Source organism: Silene latifolia, unplaced genomic scaffold, assembly GCF_048544455.1.
Source record: "Silene latifolia isolate original U9 population unplaced genomic scaffold, ASM4854445v1 scaffold_79, whole genome shotgun sequence".
NCBI lineage: Eukaryota > Viridiplantae > Streptophyta > Magnoliopsida > Caryophyllales > Caryophyllaceae > Silene > Silene latifolia.
In genome coordinates, this window is record NW_027413701.1 from 3,475,648 (window position 1) to 3,497,364 (window position 21,717).

General features: G+C 34.2%; 1 protein-coding gene and 1 pseudogene across 1 annotated transcript; one reads left to right on the forward strand and one right to left on the reverse strand.

Moving 5' to 3' along the window:
• Positions 1–591: 591 nt before the first annotated feature.
• On the forward strand, positions 592–2,000 carry LOC141640364 (protein CDI-like). Its single transcript, XM_074449171.1, has one exon. The coding sequence runs from the start codon at positions 843–845 to the stop codon at positions 1,653–1,655; it is 813 nt and encodes a 270-aa protein (XP_074305272.1). The 5' UTR covers positions 592–842; the 3' UTR covers positions 1,656–2,000.
• A 970-nt stretch (positions 2,001–2,970) lies between these two features.
• Positions 2,971–6,822, reverse strand: LOC141640365 (putative pre-mRNA-splicing factor ATP-dependent RNA helicase DEAH5; annotated as a pseudogene).
• Between the last annotated feature and the right edge of the window lie 14,895 nt (positions 6,823–21,717).

Below are 21,717 nucleotides of genomic sequence, written 5' to 3' on the forward strand. Positions count from 1 at the left end.
AAACAAATTTCTACCAAATATTGATAAATGATATTTGTAAAATAGTTTCATAAATCTTTAAAGTCTATTTTGTGATATCATATATAAAAAAACTCAACCAAAAAACTGGAAGAATTATAATTTCTTTAGTTTGTCAATGAAAAATTAATTATAAAACAAATATATAATTTTTTTTGAAAAGAAATAACAAATAAGATAGATTTTAAATTTGTGGAAATAGTTATGAGAGAAATACTTTTGATTTTTTAAACCGTGGATTTGAGAAAACAAACAATTTTTTAAACATATCACTTATGCATTTTGGGATTTTGAACGGCACTATAATATTTTTTCAATTTTTTTTTCCATGCTTCAAATTGTTCTTAAATAATTTTTTCATAATTTTATATAATTATTTATGAAAATATATGGTCAATAAGTTAATGGATTGATTAATATATAATTATATTATATTTTTTGAAATATAAGTAAAATGTTGGGACATTTTTGTAACCCAAAAGCAAACGTTGGATTATTCTTATTAAAATCAAAAGGTTGGGTTATTTTTGGAATACTTAACAAACGTTGGGTTATTTTTGTTAAATTTGCCTTTAAGTTTTGACGTAAATCTTAAAGTTCGTCCATTGTTCAGCACCCCGCATTTAACGAAGATTTGTCGGTGCCAAGATTTCACACTCTTCCCGCCTACATTTCTGGTAAAATCCTTTATTCATCTCCAGAAATTTAGGCATTTCCTTCCTCTTCATTTATTCACTCTAATCTTAGATACCCAGTTTAATTCCTCTCCTGCTCACTAATCACCATACAACAATCCAATTCAAAAGATCCAAGAAATCCAAGTAATGGGATCAACAGATTTGGGTTCAATTGCAGCAAACCCTAATTTGCTAAATCCCCAAAAAGTAATCAATGATTCATCAATTCAAAACAATGGAACCCTAATTCCATTCAAGATCTTTATTGGGTATGACCCAAAAGAAGACATTGCATATGAAGTATGCAAGTATTCACTTTTGAAGAGATCTTCAATCCCTTTAGAAATATACCCAATTAAACAATGTGAATTAAGGCAAAAGGGTTTGTATTGGAGAGAAAGGGGGAAATTAGAGAGCACTGAATTTTCATTTACCAGGTTTCTTACCCCACATTTGGCTAATTTTGAGGGTTGGGCATTGTTTGTCGATTGCGATTTCTTGTATTTGAGTGATTTTAAGGAATTGGTTGGTTTGATTGATGATAAGTATGCAATTATGTGTGTGCAACATGATTATGCACCTAAAGAGACTACTAAGATGGATGGGGCGGTCCAGACGGTTTATCCTAGGAAGAATTGGTCTTCAATGGTGTTGTATAATTGTGGGCATGTTAAGAATAAGGTTTTGACTCCTGAGGTTGTGAATACGCAGACCGGGGCGTATTTGCATCGGTTTCAGTGGTTGGAGGATCATGAGATTGGGGAAATTCCCTTTGTGTGGAACTTTCTTGTTGGACATAATCGGGTTGTTGAGGGTAAGCCTGATACTGTCCCTAAGGCGATTCATTATACACTCGGTGGACCTTGGTTTGAAGCTTGGAAGGAATGTGAGTTTGGCGATTTGTGGTTGAAGGAATTGGAAGAGTATCAGAACCAGAAAGACAAGATGGAGAAGTATTAAGTCGTGACTTGAGGAGCGGAATATTCATTTCTGCCTTTAGTCATACCTGTATGGGGATACAGCTCTTATTTTCAGGGATGTAGAAGTGAGAAATTAGTTCTTGATATAATGTCTTTAGTATTTGTCCACCATATGCGTCTTGCGGAGTTGACATTGTAATTTCACGAGTTTTTTTAATACGAATCTATCGTTCAGCATTTGTAATGTTTCTTTAGCAATTCTATTTGCCCTCTTTCTTTTGTAATTGTCTGAATGTTGTACTACAGAAGTTCTGTAGGAAGAATGCAATGTAAAACTATTAAAAGTTCTTTGAGTTGAGAAATGAGATTATTTAGTTTGTTTTAAGTATCATTGTCATCAGGTTCTTGTTCTGGTTTCCTGTCATGAAGATTGGTTGCTGTTGCTTCACATTTTCTGTGGTGTAGTCATGAAGTTATTACACCTTTGCCTTTTCGCATAATGTCAATCTTCTGAAACTATGTACGAGTAGCAGGTAGCATTTTCCACTGCATCCGGTTTGCAGGTATTGTAGGTGATTGAAAAGCTTGCCCATCGTCTTTGTCCTATGCGTATGTTTGCTGTCAACTCGCGCAATACTTTCCATTGTTGTATGTATATCTGGATGTAAGTGTTAAAAGATATACCACTAATTGAATGATACTAGGAGCCTAGGAAACATAAGTAAACTTCGGTTCAGGTCGTTGGGTGTTTGGCTCAGGTCATTGCATCGTGGATAGCTTCTGGTGGATATTATTGGGTCATTTTCGGCACCTGCCATCTTTGGTGGGTTGTCTGAATTGAGTTTTAAATATAAATCTAGCGAACGGCTTATGAGGTTGGAATGTTGGATATAGTTGCCTTAATCAGTTCGCGACTTCACTTCAATTCGTTTATAAATAAATACACTCGTGTTTATCTCGATCCATTTTGAATTCAAATATACCAGTCTGGATCATTTCAAATAGAGTTAATATGAGGCGAATCAATTTTCGGTCAGGTCACATTTTACTAAGTTTTGTCATTAGTTTTGAAAATAACCTTAGATAATTTCGATATAGTGTCTTCCGATCAATCTGATCATTTCAAATTGCTCATTTTCCAGAATGATTGACTTTGGATCGATCAATTTAGGTTTGGACACTATTGGATTTAACACAATAATATAAAACAGATCCAAACAACCATAAAAGAACTATCCAGAAACCCGTTTTACAAGAAACTTGTGTAAGGCCGCCCTACACAAGTATTTTTTGTATAAAAACGAGAAGACGGAGAGGGGGTACAGTCGTACAGACCAAAGTTTGTGCAAGGAATATGATGACAATGATTACCATGAATTAACATTGAACCTTAACTTTCAATTGTGAAATATATAATGATTCACCCATTGGAATACAAACACAGGCATTTACAGCCTACCACTCTACAAGTTAACTGATACTACGTATTTGACATGAGAAAAAAGTCGATAGACTTCAAAACATAAATTAACCCCGTCTTTTGCTCAAACGCCAAGAGTTAGGTTCATTATATCTATCATAGAGAGGCTCAATTCGCTCTTGAAGTTTACGCTTACTCATTTTCGTGGAGTCTGATACTTTGAAAAATCTAGGAGCTAGTTCGATCAGCCATTTTGGATCAACAACAGTAACTTCCCGCATATACTCTTTTGTAGTCATAACCAGTTCATGGTACATCACCCAGTCAGGCTGCCTCTGAAATAATGCACTGCTCGGATGGATGTAAACAGGTTGATTCTCGTCAAGGGTTCTGTAACCCTCTTGAGGATCTTTCCTTGCTGCATGAAAGAAAAATCCTGCACAAATTGCCTTGCTTATTTTTGTAGGATTATTGCCAGCACTCATCACATCCAATTTATACCTGGAGAAAGTAACAAAGGTGGTTCAGAAAAGTTCTCATTAAAAATAAGCTCAGAAATATAAGTAGCAATTAGCTAACCCCTATGGAAACAAATCACATAATAACCCACAGAGATGCACAAGGAAAAAAAAAAAAAAAAAAAAAAAAAAGCAAAGTAACCCAAACTAAATACTTAGGCAAAGTGCAGAAGATAGTCAGCTTGAACGACAACCAAGATTGCATCACCTTATGAAAGCAAATAGAATAAAAAATTGACGACCAACAGAGATCAAACAATAGTATGACACTAATGAAGCGCCAGCTTTATATCCTGTTTAGAGATGGGGTAAGACAGTAAGAGGGGGATGCTGTAAGAAAAAGAAAAAAAAAAAAAAGATAACAAGATCATACTTGTCCATTATACTGAGAAGTTGTTTCCTAACATCTTGTGCCCTCCGCAAGGATCGAGACTGAATGAAATTTTCAAAACACCACGGACCAGAAAAATTCTTTGCTTTCCAAGCCTCATAAACAGCCAGCAAAGTTAAGTGATCACCCTCTTGTTGGAAAAATTTGGCCTTCCTTTGGTCAGCTTGTGATTGCTTCTCCCTGGGCCGATAAAAAACATTACCAGTTTGAATCATTGCAATTATAGTTATAATCTCATTACTGCATCCAAGGTCGACACTTGCCAAAAGCATCTTTGATAGTGGGGGCTCCATGGGAAATTCAGCCATCTTTCTTCCCAGCTTGGTCAAAAGACCCTCCTCGTCCAAAGCTCCCAGGCTATACAATTGCTCCATGGCAGAGATAAGAGCTTGGGGAGGTGGTGGATCCATAAAATCAAAAGAAAGTAGATCATTAATTCCCATAGCTTTCATTGTCAATGTAGTCATCCCAAGATTACTCCTCTGAATTTCAGGAATTGATGTAGGAGACATTTCATTTGCACGCACTCTCTGTATAAAGACGGTAGCATTTGCCAGGTCCTGTACGACCAGCTCTTCCAGCTCGTTGTTTGGCTGATGCCTGTGAAATTGGGGTTACAACCAGAGAATCAAGCCCCTGCTTTGGATTATAAACATTTTGTTTGGCAAATCCAGGATCAACCACATAATATATCCCATCAATGGTGAGAGAAGCTTCAGCAATATTTGTTGCAACAACTACTTTTCTTTTCCCAGGAGGGGCTGGGTCGAAAATCCTAGATTGAATCTCACTGGGTAGCGCACTATACACCGGAAGAATGATCAGTTCAGGAACATTTCTACCAAGAGCTTTCATTCTATCATAAAGACACTGGCACGCAAAATCAATTTCTTCCTGCCCCGTCAAGAAGACAAGAATGTCCCCTTCAGGTTCTGTCAAGTGGATCTGCAGAACAGTGATCAAAGCTGCTTCTAAATAATCAATCTCTGGTTGCTTGGTATACAAGATCTCTACCGGGAAAGTCCTCCCAGGAATTGAGAAAACATTACAGTTGAAAAAATACTCTGAAAATTTTTCTACATCCAATGTAGCCGAAGTGACAATAAGACGAAGATCTGGTCTACGACTGACGAGCATTTTTAGCAACCCAAAAAGAATATCTGTGCTTATGGTTCGCTCGTGTGCTTCATCAAGCATTATGACTGAGTATTGCGTTAGATTCTCGTCAATAAGGATCTCCCTAAGAAGCATGCCATCAGTCATGTACTTAATCACGGTGTCGGGTCCTGTGCAATCTTCAAACCGTATAGCATACCCAACTTCCTCCCCTAATCGACAACCAAACTCTTCGGCAACCCTCTTAGCAACAGAGGTTGCAGCCACTCTACGGGGCTGTGTACACCCAATTTTACCCCTAGTGGTATATCCTGCCTCTGCCAGGTACTGCGTAATCTGAGTTGTTTTCCCGGAACCCGTCTCACCAAGCACAACCAAAACCTGGAGATCGTGAACGGCCTGGATAAGCTCTTTCTTCAACTTGTAGATCGGCAAGCTCTGCCTTTGTTCCTGTATAGACAGCTTGGATTTCTGTCCAAATGTCAAAGCCTTACCATAGGCTTCCTTCTTCCATTCAGGCATATCGTATTCAGACAACCCCACACCTCTCAACTCTTGGGCTAGGTGTCTCTCTCCCATCTCTGGCATCGGGTCTTCCCAAGGACGATTAAGGTCTTTTGGAATAGAATCAAGCATTGTTCTTTGTTGCTGATCACGAACTTCTCTCCTCTCTTTCATCAAAGCGTTACCAACAGCAGCCGCCCTACTTAAAGACCCATCTGGATTCTTGAATATCTTAACAGGGGAAATATCAACCGAGTTTTTCGTCTTCCCATACAAAAACGGAGGTTCCTTCTCATTCAACTCAACCTCAAGCTCTTCCTCAGCACCTTCTTCACAGTAAACAACCCCATCATCTTCATCATCAAAACCAGGAAGCTCTTTCACACTCAACACACCCGATGCAACCAGCTGTTTGATCTCCCACTTTTCCGGTGAACTCATACGTTTTAAACCCTGCCTTGAACGTCCACCTTTTACCTCCTCAACAACTGGAATCCCTGAAACCCCTGCTCTAGTATCCAACCCAATCCTACCACCCCGCGACCCCTTCTTCAGCGGCTCTAAATCCTCACCGGTATTCTGATCCACATCAACCATCGACAAACCCAATTTCTCCCCCGTCTTTGATATCACCTTGACATAAACCTCCTGACCCTTCCTCACAAAATCCTTAACACTCCCAATCCTCTCGCTACCCATCTGCGAAACATGTACAATCCCCTCCTTCCCCTCCTCGAAACCTATCAACTCGACGAAACACCCATTATCCATAATACTCGAAACTCTCCCTTTATAAATCCTATACAATTCTATCTCATCAGAGCGATAACTCCCTCCGTCACCACCGCTATCATACCTAGCCCTAGAATGATCATCACCGCCATTATTGCCCTTAGGGTTAGGGGGTAAAATTGCATGAATTACAGTTAACAAAGATTTGAGGAAATAATCAGGCAAAACGGCACCGTTTTTCCTCAATTCGGAATCAAATTGATCTAGGGTTACACATCTATGACCTAATTCAATGATAAATTCAGCAAGAATTTTGTCGGAAGTTGCTAAATGAGTGTCTAGTTCGGAACATACCTTGGAGACTAAGGAAAGGTATTCTAGTTTCTTTAATACGTCATCGTTTGTGTCCTCCTTCTTCTTATCTATGGCCTCCATAGTTGTTGCTACGAATTTGGATGTCGAAGTTATGATTATGGAGGAATGCAGCAGACGAACTTTATAGCCTATTTCAAGTGAATGAACCAAACCCCCTCTGAAAAGTATAACTAGTTGGTATGCAATTTAAATATTATTATTTTAGTAATTTTATTTAACAAACATGACTAAGTTTTGTATGTAGTTATATCCAATTTAAATATGTAAATAGGAGTTTCTAAATGTCGAATTTAAGATATAAGAAGCATTAAGTTTAAGTGTCAGAGTACTCGTTGAAGTATGAATTGTTCTTTTGATAATTAAAGTGTGAGTTGTTCCTTGATAATTGTTCTTGAATATTTAATTTTTTTGTTTAATTGAAATTTGGGATTTATGTTTGATTGTAAGCAATTTACTGTAATTTGCAAAATTATTAATGAGATGATATATAGTGTGTGTTTTTCTTGGTTTAATATATACGGAGTTTTAAATTAGTAGATTGTATATTTTTTTTTAATTGTAGATTTTCTTAATTTTTACTCCATATATCATAATCATCTTAATAATAAAGATTATTAATAATGAAAAAATTGGTATAATCAAAATTCGGAAAATTTATATATTTTATTATTTAATAATTAGTATATAAAATTCTTGTTAAATTGCTAGTTTATTATTTAATTTTTTTTGTAAGGTACGTACAAAACAAACATTTACGTACAAAACATGGCGGTCTTTGCGAAATTAATTCTAGATTATTTGATGAGGGTCCCACCATTATTATTTTTTTAGTAAAAAAAACCTACAAATGATGACGTGGACGCATGAGGATGCTTGAAATGTTCTTGTATTTATATAGATAAGATATAAGATATTTCTTCTATCCTATTGAATTCTATACGTTTACTTTTTGAGCACTATTCATAAGCGAGGAGGATTTCGATATAATTTCTAATATATTGCATAAAAGATAGTCGGGTCAGATCTTGTTTAAATTGTCTTGTAGACTACATTGTGAATATCAAATTTTTATGATTTTTAGTATTATGTAACTAAAGATATGAACAAAAGAATACGAGATTGATATACGTGTATAAAACAAATGTATAGAATTCAATGGAATAGAGGAAGTATCTCCAATCTTATATATTATTCCCTATTTTCTAAAATGAATTATTCAGATTTTCTCCCCCTTTCTATTTTTGGTTACTCTTATTTTATTCATTCATCTCTCCTATTAAGGCAGAGTACGGATCGGGTATTTGATCCAAACTGCTAGTTCGGATCGGATATCCATATTAGAAATCCTGAAGTTAGATATCCAAACCAAATGTTTCGGATATCCAATGTTCGGGTATCCAAAATAATCGGATCGGATGCGGATATCCATACTTTTTAATTTACTTAAAAATTAAGTTAGAAACACGATTATATTCATAATCTTACATGATGATTTTCTTTAGCATTCTTACTCCAATGTTCTCGACATAAAATTTAAGTACTACTTACATATTTCTCTAATATTTTAAACATTAATTAAGTTGTTGTATCAAATAAAATTTTATTTTCTGGAAATTATACTAGAAAACTATAGTTTTGGATCGAATCGGATATCCAAATGTTTTAATTCTAATATCCATATCCAAACCAAAACCAAAGATTTCGGATCAGATATCCAAACCAAACTTAACTTTTGGATCGGATATCCAAAAATTCGGGTCAGATTCGGATCGGATATCAGATCAGTTTGGATAATCGGATTTTTTGCTCAGCCTTATCTCCTATCACCGAATCTCACCCAACTCTTTTACTCCTATTTTATTCATTCCTTTAATGTTTGTGGCACACAATTCATTATTTAACTCCTAATTATTTAACTTCTAATTATTCATCCTTCTCTCTTATCACCAAACCCCGTTCAATTCCAATCTTCTAACCCCACATATGTCCTTTATCAATATTATATTTACACCTTAATCTTTGTGCCCACATCAAAGGGGAAGAAAATAGCGGATTGGAGGGAGTATTGTTTTTTATTGTTGTTTGGATGCATTTTAAAAATAAAATTAGATGAACTAGACATGAGTTTATATTAGTATATTACTTGCTCCATTCCATTTAGTTATGTACGTTTGCTTTTTAGGCATTATTTATAGCTAATGAGAATTTTTTATACAACTTCTAATATATTGCATAAAAGATAGTCATGTGAAATCTTATTTAAATTGTCTTACCGAGTATATTGTGAATATCAAATTTTTATAATTTTATTTATATGTAACTAAAGATATGAATGAAAGAAAACGAGCATTGATAACGTGTATAAAGTAAATGAATAGAATTGAATGTAATGGAGGAAATATGATAATAGTAGAAAATTAGCAAAACTAACAACACGTTTTTCTTAATTCATTAGAAAATAAAATATATACAATTCATTAAAAAAACATTTTTCGATAACCTATTGTGAGTATGAGAAAATATTTGATGGAAATCAAAAAATGATTTAAAGGCTTGAAAGCATCTAAAGTTGGAACAACGAATTATAGAATGAGCATCATGTTCCAACCAATAACCATGCAAAACATTTACTCCACATATGACACTATTAAATGGTCAAATTGACATCATTGCAGCATAACGTGTTACACGGGAAATTAAATTAAAGTGCACGAAAGAGTCAAAGACAATCTATTACAATTTACAAAACTTGCCAATTAATATTCCAAGCGTTAGTGTGTGTGTATATATATATATATATATATATATATATATATATATATATAGTGTTGAGATCAAATAAGTCCCCCTCCTAAGTGTGAGTCCATAAGTCCTCCTTAGAGCCCTTGGATGAGCACTATAGAAGGCTGAGATTGAAGACAAAAAACAAGGGATTAATGCCTAATTAAGCCCACTCTCTCACTACCTTACTAATCCACATTAATCAAATACTAATCAACTATATATAATTTATTTTTCCACCCACTTATCTCTCATTCACACAATTCATTAACCACCACTCTCAAAAACCCAATTTAATTCTCTCAAAACAAAACCCAAATAATTCCCCTCTTCCTCACCAACCCAACCCACCCCCACCGGCACCACCCACCCCACCCACACGGCCACCACCATCTACCCCCACCACTCCACTACCCCGACCACCAGTACTCCCCAAAAACACTTTCCAACACCACCGAGCACTACCCCCAACTACCACCCCGACTGTCACCACTCACGCCAAATCCAACCACCACGCCCTTCTACACGCAAACACCGCCTACTCCACAAACCACCTCCAGCCACCACCGTCGCCAATAGCACCACCTGTGAACGCCGCCTAGACCTCCACTGCCGCCACTCACACATCCGACTCCAACAAGACCGACAACCGCCCCTCGTCTTCTCACGCAGCCACCACCACGACGATACCACTACTACCACCACGCATCACCACCACATCCGCTTATTCTCCCACTTCTCTTCTATTTTCGGCCACCAAAACAACATCCCCCGTGGCTCCTTGTCTTTCACTATACAGATCTGTTTTAATTGTGTTAATTGTGTATCATTAATCCATAAAATTATTTTGTTTGTTTGTTTTTTGTTTGTTTGTTTTTGTATCACCAAAACAACCGCCCCTCCTCTTTTTGTTTGTGTATCACCAAAACAACATCCCCTGTTAGATGTGTTGTTGTTGCCTTTTGTTTGTTTGTTTTTTTTAATTTTTTAATTTTTTTTCTTTTTCCTTCCTGTTTTCTCAGATCTACGCTTTTTTTTTGTTGTTTTTTTTTTTTTTTTTTTTTTTCAAATTTCGGTGTTTGTATTTTGGGTTGTTTTGTTTGTGTTTTTTTGTTTTGTTTATGTTTTTGTTATTTATTTTTGTCTTTTATTTTGTTTTTTTAATTTTATTTGTTTAAATTTACATATTGTGTGCTAAAAATTCCGCCTCTAATGATTTCAAAATTCAAATTTTGAAAATCCCGCCTCAAATTTTGAAGATCTCACATAAGTTTAATTTTGTGAGATCTTCCATTAAATTACACTTTTTTCCATTAAATTACACTTTTTGTTGTTGTTAGAATTACATTTTTTTCTGTTAAAATTGTATTTTTCTCCATTAAAATTACACTTTTTTCTGTTAAAATTATACTTTTTTCTGCTAGAATAACACTTGTTTCGGCTAAAATTACACTTTTTGTTGTTAGAATTACACTTTTTTCTGTTAGAATTACACTTTTTTTGTTGTTAGAATTACACTTTTTTCTGTTAGAATTACACTTTTTTCTATTAGAATTACACTTTTTTCTGTTATAATTACACTTTTTGTTAGAATTACACCTTTTTTCTGTTAGAATTACACTTTTTTCTGTTAGAATTACACTTTTTTTTTGTTAGAATTACACTTTTTGTTAGAATTACACTTTTTGTGTTAGAATTACACTTTTTTCTGTTAGAATTACACTTTTTCTATTGGACTAATGTTACACTCTCAATGGACTTGGTCATATTCTCATATTCTCATTGGACTAATGTTACACTCTCAATGGACTAAAATTACATTCTCAATGGACTGAAATTATACTTTTCTGGACTAAAATTACACTTTTCTGGACTAAAATTACATTCTCCTGGACTAAAAATAACAATCTTATTGATTTGAAATTACACTTATCCGGACTAAAATTACACTTTTAAAAGACTAAAGTTACACTTATAAGTCACTCAATTCACAATGAGTTGTGTTAAAATTGGAAAAATTCAAAATAATATTTGTCGAAAAACTGAGTTACACTCTTAAAACGCAAAATATATTGTAAATTTGCTTCAAAATTTCAAATTTCAAAATAAAATCCGTCAAACCGCAATTTTTTCCGTTGAAATTACACTTTTTTCCGTTGAAATTACACTTTTAAAACAGTGAAACTGTAGTAACATTTGTATAAAAGTTTCAGTCCAAAAAAAAAATTATGCTCAAAAATTTTTTTTGGTGTATAATTAATCCATTAGTGAATGTATAATTAAAGCTAGAGAGATAAAGTGGATTAATTAGTGTATAGGAAACTCATTAGTGTTAAGTATACTTTTTTGCTTTCAATCTCAACCATCCTTAGTGGGATATCCAAGTGATGTAGTGAGGACTTAGGGACTCAAAATATATGGTGGACTCATTAGAACTTTACTCTCTCTCTCTCTCTCTCTATATATATATATATATATATATATATATATATATATATATATATATATATATATAGATAGATAGATAGATAGATAGAGAGAGAGAGAGAGAGAGAGAGAGAGAGAGAGAGAGAGAGAGAGAGAGAGAGAGAGAGAGAGAGAGAGAGAGAGAGAGAGAGAGTAAAGTTCTCCTAAGTCCCTTACATCTATTGAGTCCTTAAGTCCTTATAAGGGCTCTTGGATGAAGGAAATGAAGGGATGAGATTACATCTCAATGGATGGCCACAAATCAATCTAGTCTAATTAGCTCCTCATTGCAATTAAGTTACCCACTAATCCATTCATCCCTCATTATCACAAACTCATTCCCTCTCTCTAAATCTCACAATCTCTCCTTTTTCTCTCTTCCTCTCATCACCAAACCACAAAAAAAAAACCCACAAAAAACCCAAAACCAAAACAATAATTTCTGAAAAATAAATTCATCATCCCTCCTTCCCTCCACTTCCTCACCCCCCACCACCGACCGCCACCCACCTCCCGTCACCATCCACCGTCACACGACCTTCACCCAGCCATCTCCCCCGACACCACCTTCACCCCACGACACAACCACATTCACGACCACCACAACCGCGACCCACATCCACGACCACCACCACCGCGCCTCAACCACAAGACGTCCAACACCACCGCGCCGCACACCCACAAGACGTCCTCTATTTTCGTCTTTTTTCAGATCTTGTTTCCTATTTATTTTGCTTTTTCTGATTTGGTATTTGTTGTTGTTGTTGGTTGTTTTGGATCTCGGTTTTGCTCATGTTTGTATATTTTTTTTTATATAATGTTTCAAGAAAGAAATTTCAGTAGATTTTTGGATCTCGGTTGTTTTGGATCTCGGTTTTACTCGTTTTTTTTATAGATTTTTTAATTTCAGTAATCTCGATTTTTTTATCGTCTTTCTTTTATATTTAAGTCGTGTGAATCTCGGTTTTGTGAGACGGTTTTTTTTAACAAATTATTTCGATTTTTTATTATTTTAGATCTAGTATTCTTGATTTTCATTTTTGTTTTTTTATTATTTTAATGTTGTGGGTGTTAGACTATATTTAAGATTTATTATTTTGGTTTTTTTATTATTTTAATGTTGTGGATTTTCATTTGTTAAAATTTCACTTTTTTTTTTGTTAAAATTACACTTTTTTTTGTTAAAATTACATTTTTTTCGTTAAAATTACACTTTTTTCTATTACAATTACACTTTTTCTTGTTGAAATTACACTTTTCTTGTTACAATTACACTTTTTCCTGTTAAAATTACACTTTTTCTTGTTGGAATTACACTTTTTCTTGTCACAATTACACTTTTTCTTCTTACAATTACACTTTTTTTTGTTACAATTACACTTTTTATGTTAAAATTACACTCAATTCTGTTACAATTACACTTTTTCCTGTTAAAATTACACTTTTTCTTGTTGGAATTACACTTTTTCTTGTTACAATTACACTTTTTCTGTCACAATTACACTTTTTCTTCTTACAATTACACTTTTTTTGTTACAATTACACTTTTTATGTTAAAATTACACTCAATTCTGTTACAATTACACTTTTTCCTGTTAAAGTTACACTTTTTCTTGTTGGAATTACATTTTTTTCCTTTAAAATTACACCTTTCTACTTTAAACTTACACTTTTTTCGGTTAAAATTACACTTTTTCCTGTTAAAATTACACTTATCTCTATTAATGACTAAAGTTACACTCTTGGACTAAAGTTAGACAGACTAATTTGGACTAGTTGGACAATTTGGACTAACTAATTTGAACAATTTGGACAATATGGACTAACTAATTTGGACTATTTGGACGAACTAATGGAGTTTACGACTAAATTGAATACAATATTTACAACTAAATTTGGACTAAAATTATACAATTTTGGACTAAAAATACATTTTTGGACTGAAAATACACTATTTACGAATAATTTTGAACTAATATTACACTATTTACGACTAAATTTAGAGTAAAATTACACAATTAGAAATAAAGTTACACAATTCATTTATTTTGAGTAATTTAGATTGTGCAATTCCAATCATTGTCCACTAAAGTGTAACTTAGTAAATTGATAGTGTGTGTATCTTTTATCATTTTATGAGTGTAATTTTAGTCCACAAAAGTGTAATTTTAGTCCAAAAAAGTGTAATTTTAGTCTACAAATGTGTAACTTTAATCCACAAATGTATAAATTTAGTCTACAAAAGTGTAATTTTAGTCCACGAAAGTGTAATTTTAGTCCATAAAAGTGTAATTTTAATCCAAATGTATAACTATAGTCCAAATTTGTGTATCTTTAGTCTAAATTGTGTAATTTTAGTCCAAATTGTGTAATTTTAGTCCAAATTTCTGTAACTTCAGTCCAAATTATTCTAACTTTAGTCCAAAAGCGTAACTTTAGTCATTGAGAAGATAACCTTAGTAGAGATAAATGTAACTTTAATGAAGACAAGTGTAATTTTAAAGGAAAAAAGTGTAATTTTAACGAAAAAGTGTAATTTTAACCCGAAAAAAAGTGTAATTTTAACAGAAAAAAGTGTAATTTTAACGGAAAAAAGTGTAATTTTAACAAGGAAAAAACTGTGATTTTAACAAAAAAAACTGTAATTTTAACGGAAAAAAGTGTAATTTTAACGGAAAAAAGTGTAATTTTAACCGATAAAGTAATTTTAATAGATCCTAAATCACACAATACCAAAAGAAAATTTTAAATACGAAATTTGGCAAATATATATAACAAGACGGATATTAACAAAGTGATATCAACAAGAAAAAAGTAAAAAATGAGATTTCATAACTAATAGATTTAGTACTATAATTTTAACCGGAAAAAAAGTGTAATTTTAACACAAAAAAGTGTAATTTTAACGGAAAAAAGTGTATTTTTAACAAGGAAAAAACTGTGATTTTAACCCAAAAAAAGTGTAATTTTAACGGAAAAAGTGTAATTTTAACGAAAAAAGTGTAATTTTAACCGATAAAGTAATTTTAATAGATGCTAAATCACACAATACCAAAAGAAAATTTTAAATACGAAATTTGGCAAATATATATAACAAGACGAATATTAACAAAGTGATATCAACAAGAAAAAAAGTAAAAAATGAGATTTTATAACTAATAGATTTAGTACTAAAATCAAACTATAATTTGTAAGAATGTCAATAACCGGAAAAAAAAAAAAAGACCAAAACATGAAAATTGAAAAAAAAAAACGGAAATGAACAAAAAAAAAACGGAGATGGGTCAAAAAAAACAAAACATTAACTACAAAACGAAAATGAAAAAAAAAAGACCAAAACATGAAAATTGAAAAAAAAATAACAAAACGGAAATGAACAAAAAAAACGGGTCAATGAAAATTGATCTATTTTAGTAGATCTAAGATTAAAATAAAAAAACTCACAAATTTAAAACAATATTATATAGCAAGACGATATAAGGAGAAAAAACAACAAAAAAAATAAAAAGAACACTCAAACATCAAGTTTAAAAAAAAAAAAAAATGACGTCGTGGCGGCGGCGGCGGTGGTGGTGGTGGTGGCGGCGGCGGGGGGGGGGGGAGGTGGCGACTGTGGTGGTGTCCGGTGGGTGGTGGTAGGAGAATGAAGAATAGATGAGTAAATGTATTTGGATTTTTTAGGTTTTTTATTTGTTTGGTTTTTTGGGTTTTTTCCTTGGGTTTTTTTAGAGAATATGGAGAAGTGAGATATAGAGAGAGAATGAGGAGATGTGATAATGAGAGGTTAATGATTAGTGATGAGAACCAATGGAGTTAATAAGAAAATTAGAGGAAGAGAGCAAAATTAGAGGATTAACCATCTTTTTTGTATTTCATCCTATCCCTTCATTTTCAAGATCCAAAGGCTCACAATGAGACTTATGGACTCACATGTAAGAGGTGGACTTACATGATCTTATTACTATATATATATATATATATATATATATATATATATATATATATATATATATATATATATATATATTGATACGAATTTCTTTTGAATAAAGTAACAAAGATAAGTGACTAACGAACTAGACCTATAGCTCGATAATCGTGAGTCAAACCAAGACTCGTTGATTTGATACTCGAAGAACTACGCAAGAAAACGCGATCTTACGAAGCCAAATGAATTGCACGCAACAACTCAAGAAAATTACACACACAGTGATTTTGTTTTTTAAACTCTTGATTACTTTCTAATTCCAAGTAACTGACTTAAATAGCCCAAAAGAGACAATTGAAAAGTCTCTTGTCATCCTAAGAATTAACTAGCTAAATTAAGGAGAATTAACTAGCTAATTATAACCATTAAACTCAACAAAATAAATAACACAATTAATAACTAAATAGGGTATTAACTAAATAGCCATTTCCGTATCATCCCCTCCCCCTTAGATGAGAATTGTCCTCAATTCTTGTAGCTTCAATCCACTAGGGATCAAAAATGAACAATGCAAGCAATTCTCTCGTCCGATTTCCGTAATATCCTTGTGCCAAATACCCCACCACCCTCCATGCACAAGTCTAATAAGCTCATCATGAGCCACATTGTCGAACAACCATAACGAGCGCGAATATTCCACCGTAGTCGCGGCCCAAACGAACCGAATGAGCACGAGAATTCTTGAACCCCGATAAAAGTAACCACGTGCTCGTAATCGAGAACCAAGCGAATAACATGGTGCCTTGAAATCAGAAACGATCTCATTGATCCGAGCACATAGAATAACCGTATTGATTAACCAAAGATATCAAACACGATGAAGCTCTCCTAGTTTTCAGATAACCGATCAAATAATAATTTGTTTGATCTTGAAACTCAATGGGATTAGCTAAGGACTTGTTGCGCTCATAAATCAGACTGAACCCAACACCACAATCAGATAAATAACACGGTCCTTTGGCAATTGTCGCAACCGATGATTTCTTTCTGATTCGGCGCCCTTTTCCGCTTGATAGTCAACCAAATAACAATCGGATTGACGTTGCAACTTAATATGATCAATTAAGCACCTGCTTGTTCCAAGCATTAAAGTGAGGTCAAACCCATGCTCAAGTGAGTAATGTTGTACAATGAAACCAGAAACTAGACTCAATCCTCCAGGGTAAAAAACGAGCTTTACAAAGTTGAACGCACAATCGACATTGAACATTAATAACGAGCTGGAACTATCTTTTAGTTCGTCATTTTCGATAAACTGGAACATTGATCGATATTCTAATAAAGAACAACCTGGCCGCTCTTCTCGTTTAGTGAACTGGACTTGTGAGCAGATTAAATTCCTGAACATTACAACATCAGTGTGTGCTTGTGAATCGTCGGAATAACAACCTCGAAATTTACTAGGACCCAATGCATTCCATAGCACCCGAATATCAGCCAAATAATGACCTTGACAAATCTGAAATTCGAGAGCATCAATTGTATTCGGGATTAGCTGAACAAATCCAACAAACCGTTGGCCAGAATTGAAAGAAGCGTGTAGTCTTTGAGCATTAAAACTGAAATTGGTAAAACCAACCCCGAAACCAGTACCCAACGCCTCCTCATCCCCATACTTGTCAAATTTAGGAGGTTGATTCAAGTCTATGGAAGAATCAAAGGTGAATTCAGAATACTCTTCACCCATGTACACTAATGGTACCTCATAAGCATCAAAGAGTGGAGGTAAATCAAGATTTAAGAAATAACCAGCCCCCTCTTGAATTTCTTCATAAAAGCATACCCCTTTTGTGTGATTGAAAATGTTTAAAGACTCCATTTTTTTTTTTCGGATGAACAGTAATTTATCCGTGAACAGTAATTTTTTTTTTTTTTGGATAATAATATGATAATTTTGAAAACAAGACCCTAGGATCGTCTCAATTTAGGAAAATCAAGAGCCGGAGCTCTGATACCACTTATGATACGAATTTCGCAGCGGAATAAAGTAACAAAGATAAGTGACTAACGAACTAGACCTATAGCTCGATAATCGTGAGTCAAACCAAGACCTGTTGATTTGATACTCGAAGAACTACGCAAGAAAACGCGATCTTACGAAGCCAAATGAATTGCACGCAACAACTCAAGAAAATTACACACACAGTGATTTTGTTTTTTAAACTCTTGATTACTTTCTAATTCCAAGTAACTGACTTAAATAGCCCAAAAGAGACAATTGAAAAGTCTCTTGTCATCCTAAGAATTAACTAGCTAAATTAAGGAGAATTAACTAGCTAATTATAACCATTAAACTCAACAAAATAAATAACACAATTAATAACTAAATAGGGTATTAACTAAATAGCCATTTCCGTATCATATATATATATATATATATATATATATATATATATATATATATATATATATATATATATATATATATATATATATATATATATATATATATATATATCACCGGTTATTAGAGATTTAGATATTCCACATACACCATTGACACGGCTATCGCAACCCTATCAAAGATAAAACCTAACGGTCTCAACTAAAATGTAGCAGAGGCAGTCGAGTATCGAATCCACAGGGAGGTAATGTAACTATAGCTGTCTATTTCTAATCCTATGGTAACAATTGGGGGTTTATTGAAATTGGTTCTTAAACTACGAAGTTTGAAAAGAAGAGAAATGAAATAAAGAGCAGTAAAGGCAATAAAATACGATTAAACTATCAAGAAGAGAGGGACATGTCGGGATTTCGGTTCACTACGGTAGTCCAATAACTGTTTGTAAATGATTGAGATTTAACTAATGTGAGACGGATGTTAAAAGGTCCTTTCGGTCCACTTTCTATCCTAAAATACCACTAACTTAACTTTCGTCCTCATTAGGGTAGTCTACTGTTTATAGCAGGCCTATTTAGTCCAATCTTTCGATCCAGGATTAATTTTAGCCAGATTAAAGGTTGACATAGAAGCGTGCACTCAACTAGGTCGGGAATTACAGTTAAATTGCTATAGTGACAGAGTCTCGTGATTAATTCGTCTAATTCATCTACTAAATCGTCATCTTTCTACCGCAGATTCCCTAATCCCAACATGAAGGGAGTTTAGCTACTCATATCGGTGATTAAACTAACAGCAGACAAATTTCCAGCAGAAAACATAATGAATAAACAATAAATCGCAATAATGAAAATTAGGGCAAAGGGAAGTAAGAACACAAATGAGAAATTAAAGCAAACAAATGATTATTATTAATAAGGAAGAGAAAGGAATTACAATCCAAGCGAATCCGGCGTAAAGAACACGAAATCCGAGTGAAATAATCCCGAAATAAAAGCAACAGTAGAGAAAAGCAAAGCAACGTACTAAAGTTACAGTAGAGAGTTTGATAATATGATAGATAATCCTAATTAACCTAGTAATGCGTGCTTAAATAGCAAACAAAACAAGTTTATGCGAAATAAAACATCACGCGGGCTAATTAAAGCCCAAACCCATAAAAACCACTCGATCGAGTGGATTAAAACCACTCGATCGAGCAACTCTTCAGCAGTTTCTACTCGATCGACCAGAAAGGCACTCGATCGAGTAGAGGGTCTTTGTGCAAGCTAAGGATCGAGTGAAAACCACTCGATCGACCACCAGAGGGCAAGAAAACCACTCGATCGACTTGTAAAAGAGCTCGATCGAGTACTTGACTTCATTTCAGCTCACGTCTGCGTCTAAGTGCCTCGTAATGCGTGCCACGACGCCTCCAAATGCAGTATCTTACTCTGGGACAATCCCGTCTCCTCTAAATGCATGCAAAAAGGACAAAAAGGAGTGTGGTTCCACTACTTTCGCGATCATTCCTACAAAAAGGACAAAATACACCAAAGTAGCCAATTCGGGGCAAAATACCATAAAAACAGTATAGAAATGCATAGAAATACGTGCTGAAATAGGCTAAAAAGACTATACATTAGGCACGTATCAAATCTCCCCAAACCAAACCTTTACTCGCCCTCGAGTAAACTCAAAACTAAACTAATGGAACGGAAATGATAACTCAGAGCTAGCTTAACTTGTCTACTTGAACCAATTTAATGCAACAAAAATCAACAATTAAAGCCAAGCAGTCGATACGCAAATGAATTATAAGCTGTTCAGAAATAAAGCTGACCTATCGACCTTGCAAGACCAACAAAACTGGACTCTCACGTGGTCACTCTTCTCTCATGAAGCAAAGGACAAATGTTGTATGTAAAAGAGAGAAGAAAAGACAGTCACTCACCTAACTGCGACCTACATAGCATGCATGCAACAAAAATGAAAGACAATTCAAGTACTAATGCACAAATTCCAACCGATAATGTCCGTCACAGCCGAGGGTTGCAAATAATATGGGAATAGTGAGGTTCAGGTGAGAAAAGGCAAAACAAGTTATGGAAAAGTGGAGGTAGAAGCGTCAAGCTAGTTCCTAACAAGACCATAATGAAACCATCCGGATCTCAACTGACTGAAAAACTAAGTACAAGTGCCCTTCATTTGGCACAAAACTCACTAGACTCATAGCACAATCTCCTCAAAAAATATGGGATAGAACGGAGGAGTTAGACGGTCACAAACTTCCCTTTTAAAAACACCGTCTGAAACAACTAACTGAAACAAACAATCCTTTTCGATTGTACGTCTTCAAACATCTTCTCAACTCTGACAAGGGGGCACAACCGTTTTCACAATTTTTTTCTTTCTTTTTTTCTTCGTTCCAGCTTTTTTTTTTTTTTTTTTTTTTTTTTTTTTTTTTTTCATTTTTTTTTTTTTTCTTTCTTTCACGTTTTCTTTCTCTTTTTTTTTTTTTTTTCTTTTCAATACTTTTTCCTTTTTCTTTCCTCCTTCCTTAATACAAACACCAACTCCAAACAAGAATTACGGACCAAACTGCAGTGGAAAACATACCACAAAAGAACATACTAACTAGCTTGACTAGGCAGGCTTAGTTTGGAATGTAGCTAATGGGTTAAAAAGGCAAGTTTTGGCTAATGTGGAGCTAAATGGGTGAAAGATATAAAGAAAGGGGAATTTGCAAGACCCTCCCTGCATGTGACACCAACCACAAACCCGAATATGTGCATTTGACGAGAAATTGAATGTCATAAATGTGCAAAAGAGATGAACATGCTATGCAAGGAGTACTACTCTCAAAATTCCTAATGAACTGGTCATGGATGGCACCAGTTATGGCTCTAAAAACTCAGAATTTTTAAGTAGTTTGCCAATTTATAGGTCAAGTCTAAACAGTCAGCTTATATTTGAACATAAATTCGTAGATTTTGCGTATGACAAAGCTAAAAACTATCAATAAAAGTGCAAGGCTCAAGTAAAATGACAAGTTATAGTGCAATTTCATCACGGGAATCTACCGTTCCGACTCAACCTATATGCAAAAATAAACGTGAAATTTTTTGAATTTTAAAATTTTTCTAATTTTTTTTTTTTTTTTTTTTTTTGGAAAATAAAGAACAATGCAAGCTAAAAAGTAAACGTGAATGCAAAACCAATGCAGATGCAGACTCAAAAGGATGCAATACCCTCCCCAAACCAAAACGGACAACGCCCTCGTTGTCCTCCAGCATACACCAGCAGAAATATGGAGGAACGGGAATATACAACCAACAAAATAAAAATAAAGGAGATAAAATAAAAAGAGTAAGAGGTACATACAAAAAACGAACTTCCCCAAACCATTTTACGGCGGGAAGTGAGTAGACCAGTAGCTACTCGTCGTCGTCGTCGTCGTCGCCATCTCCATCTCCCTCCCCCCGGTACAA

Coding starts and splice junctions, on each gene's coding strand:
- LOC141640364 (XM_074449171.1), top strand. CDS start 843: ATGGGATCAACAGATTTGGGTTCAATTGCAGCAAACCCTAATTTGCTA.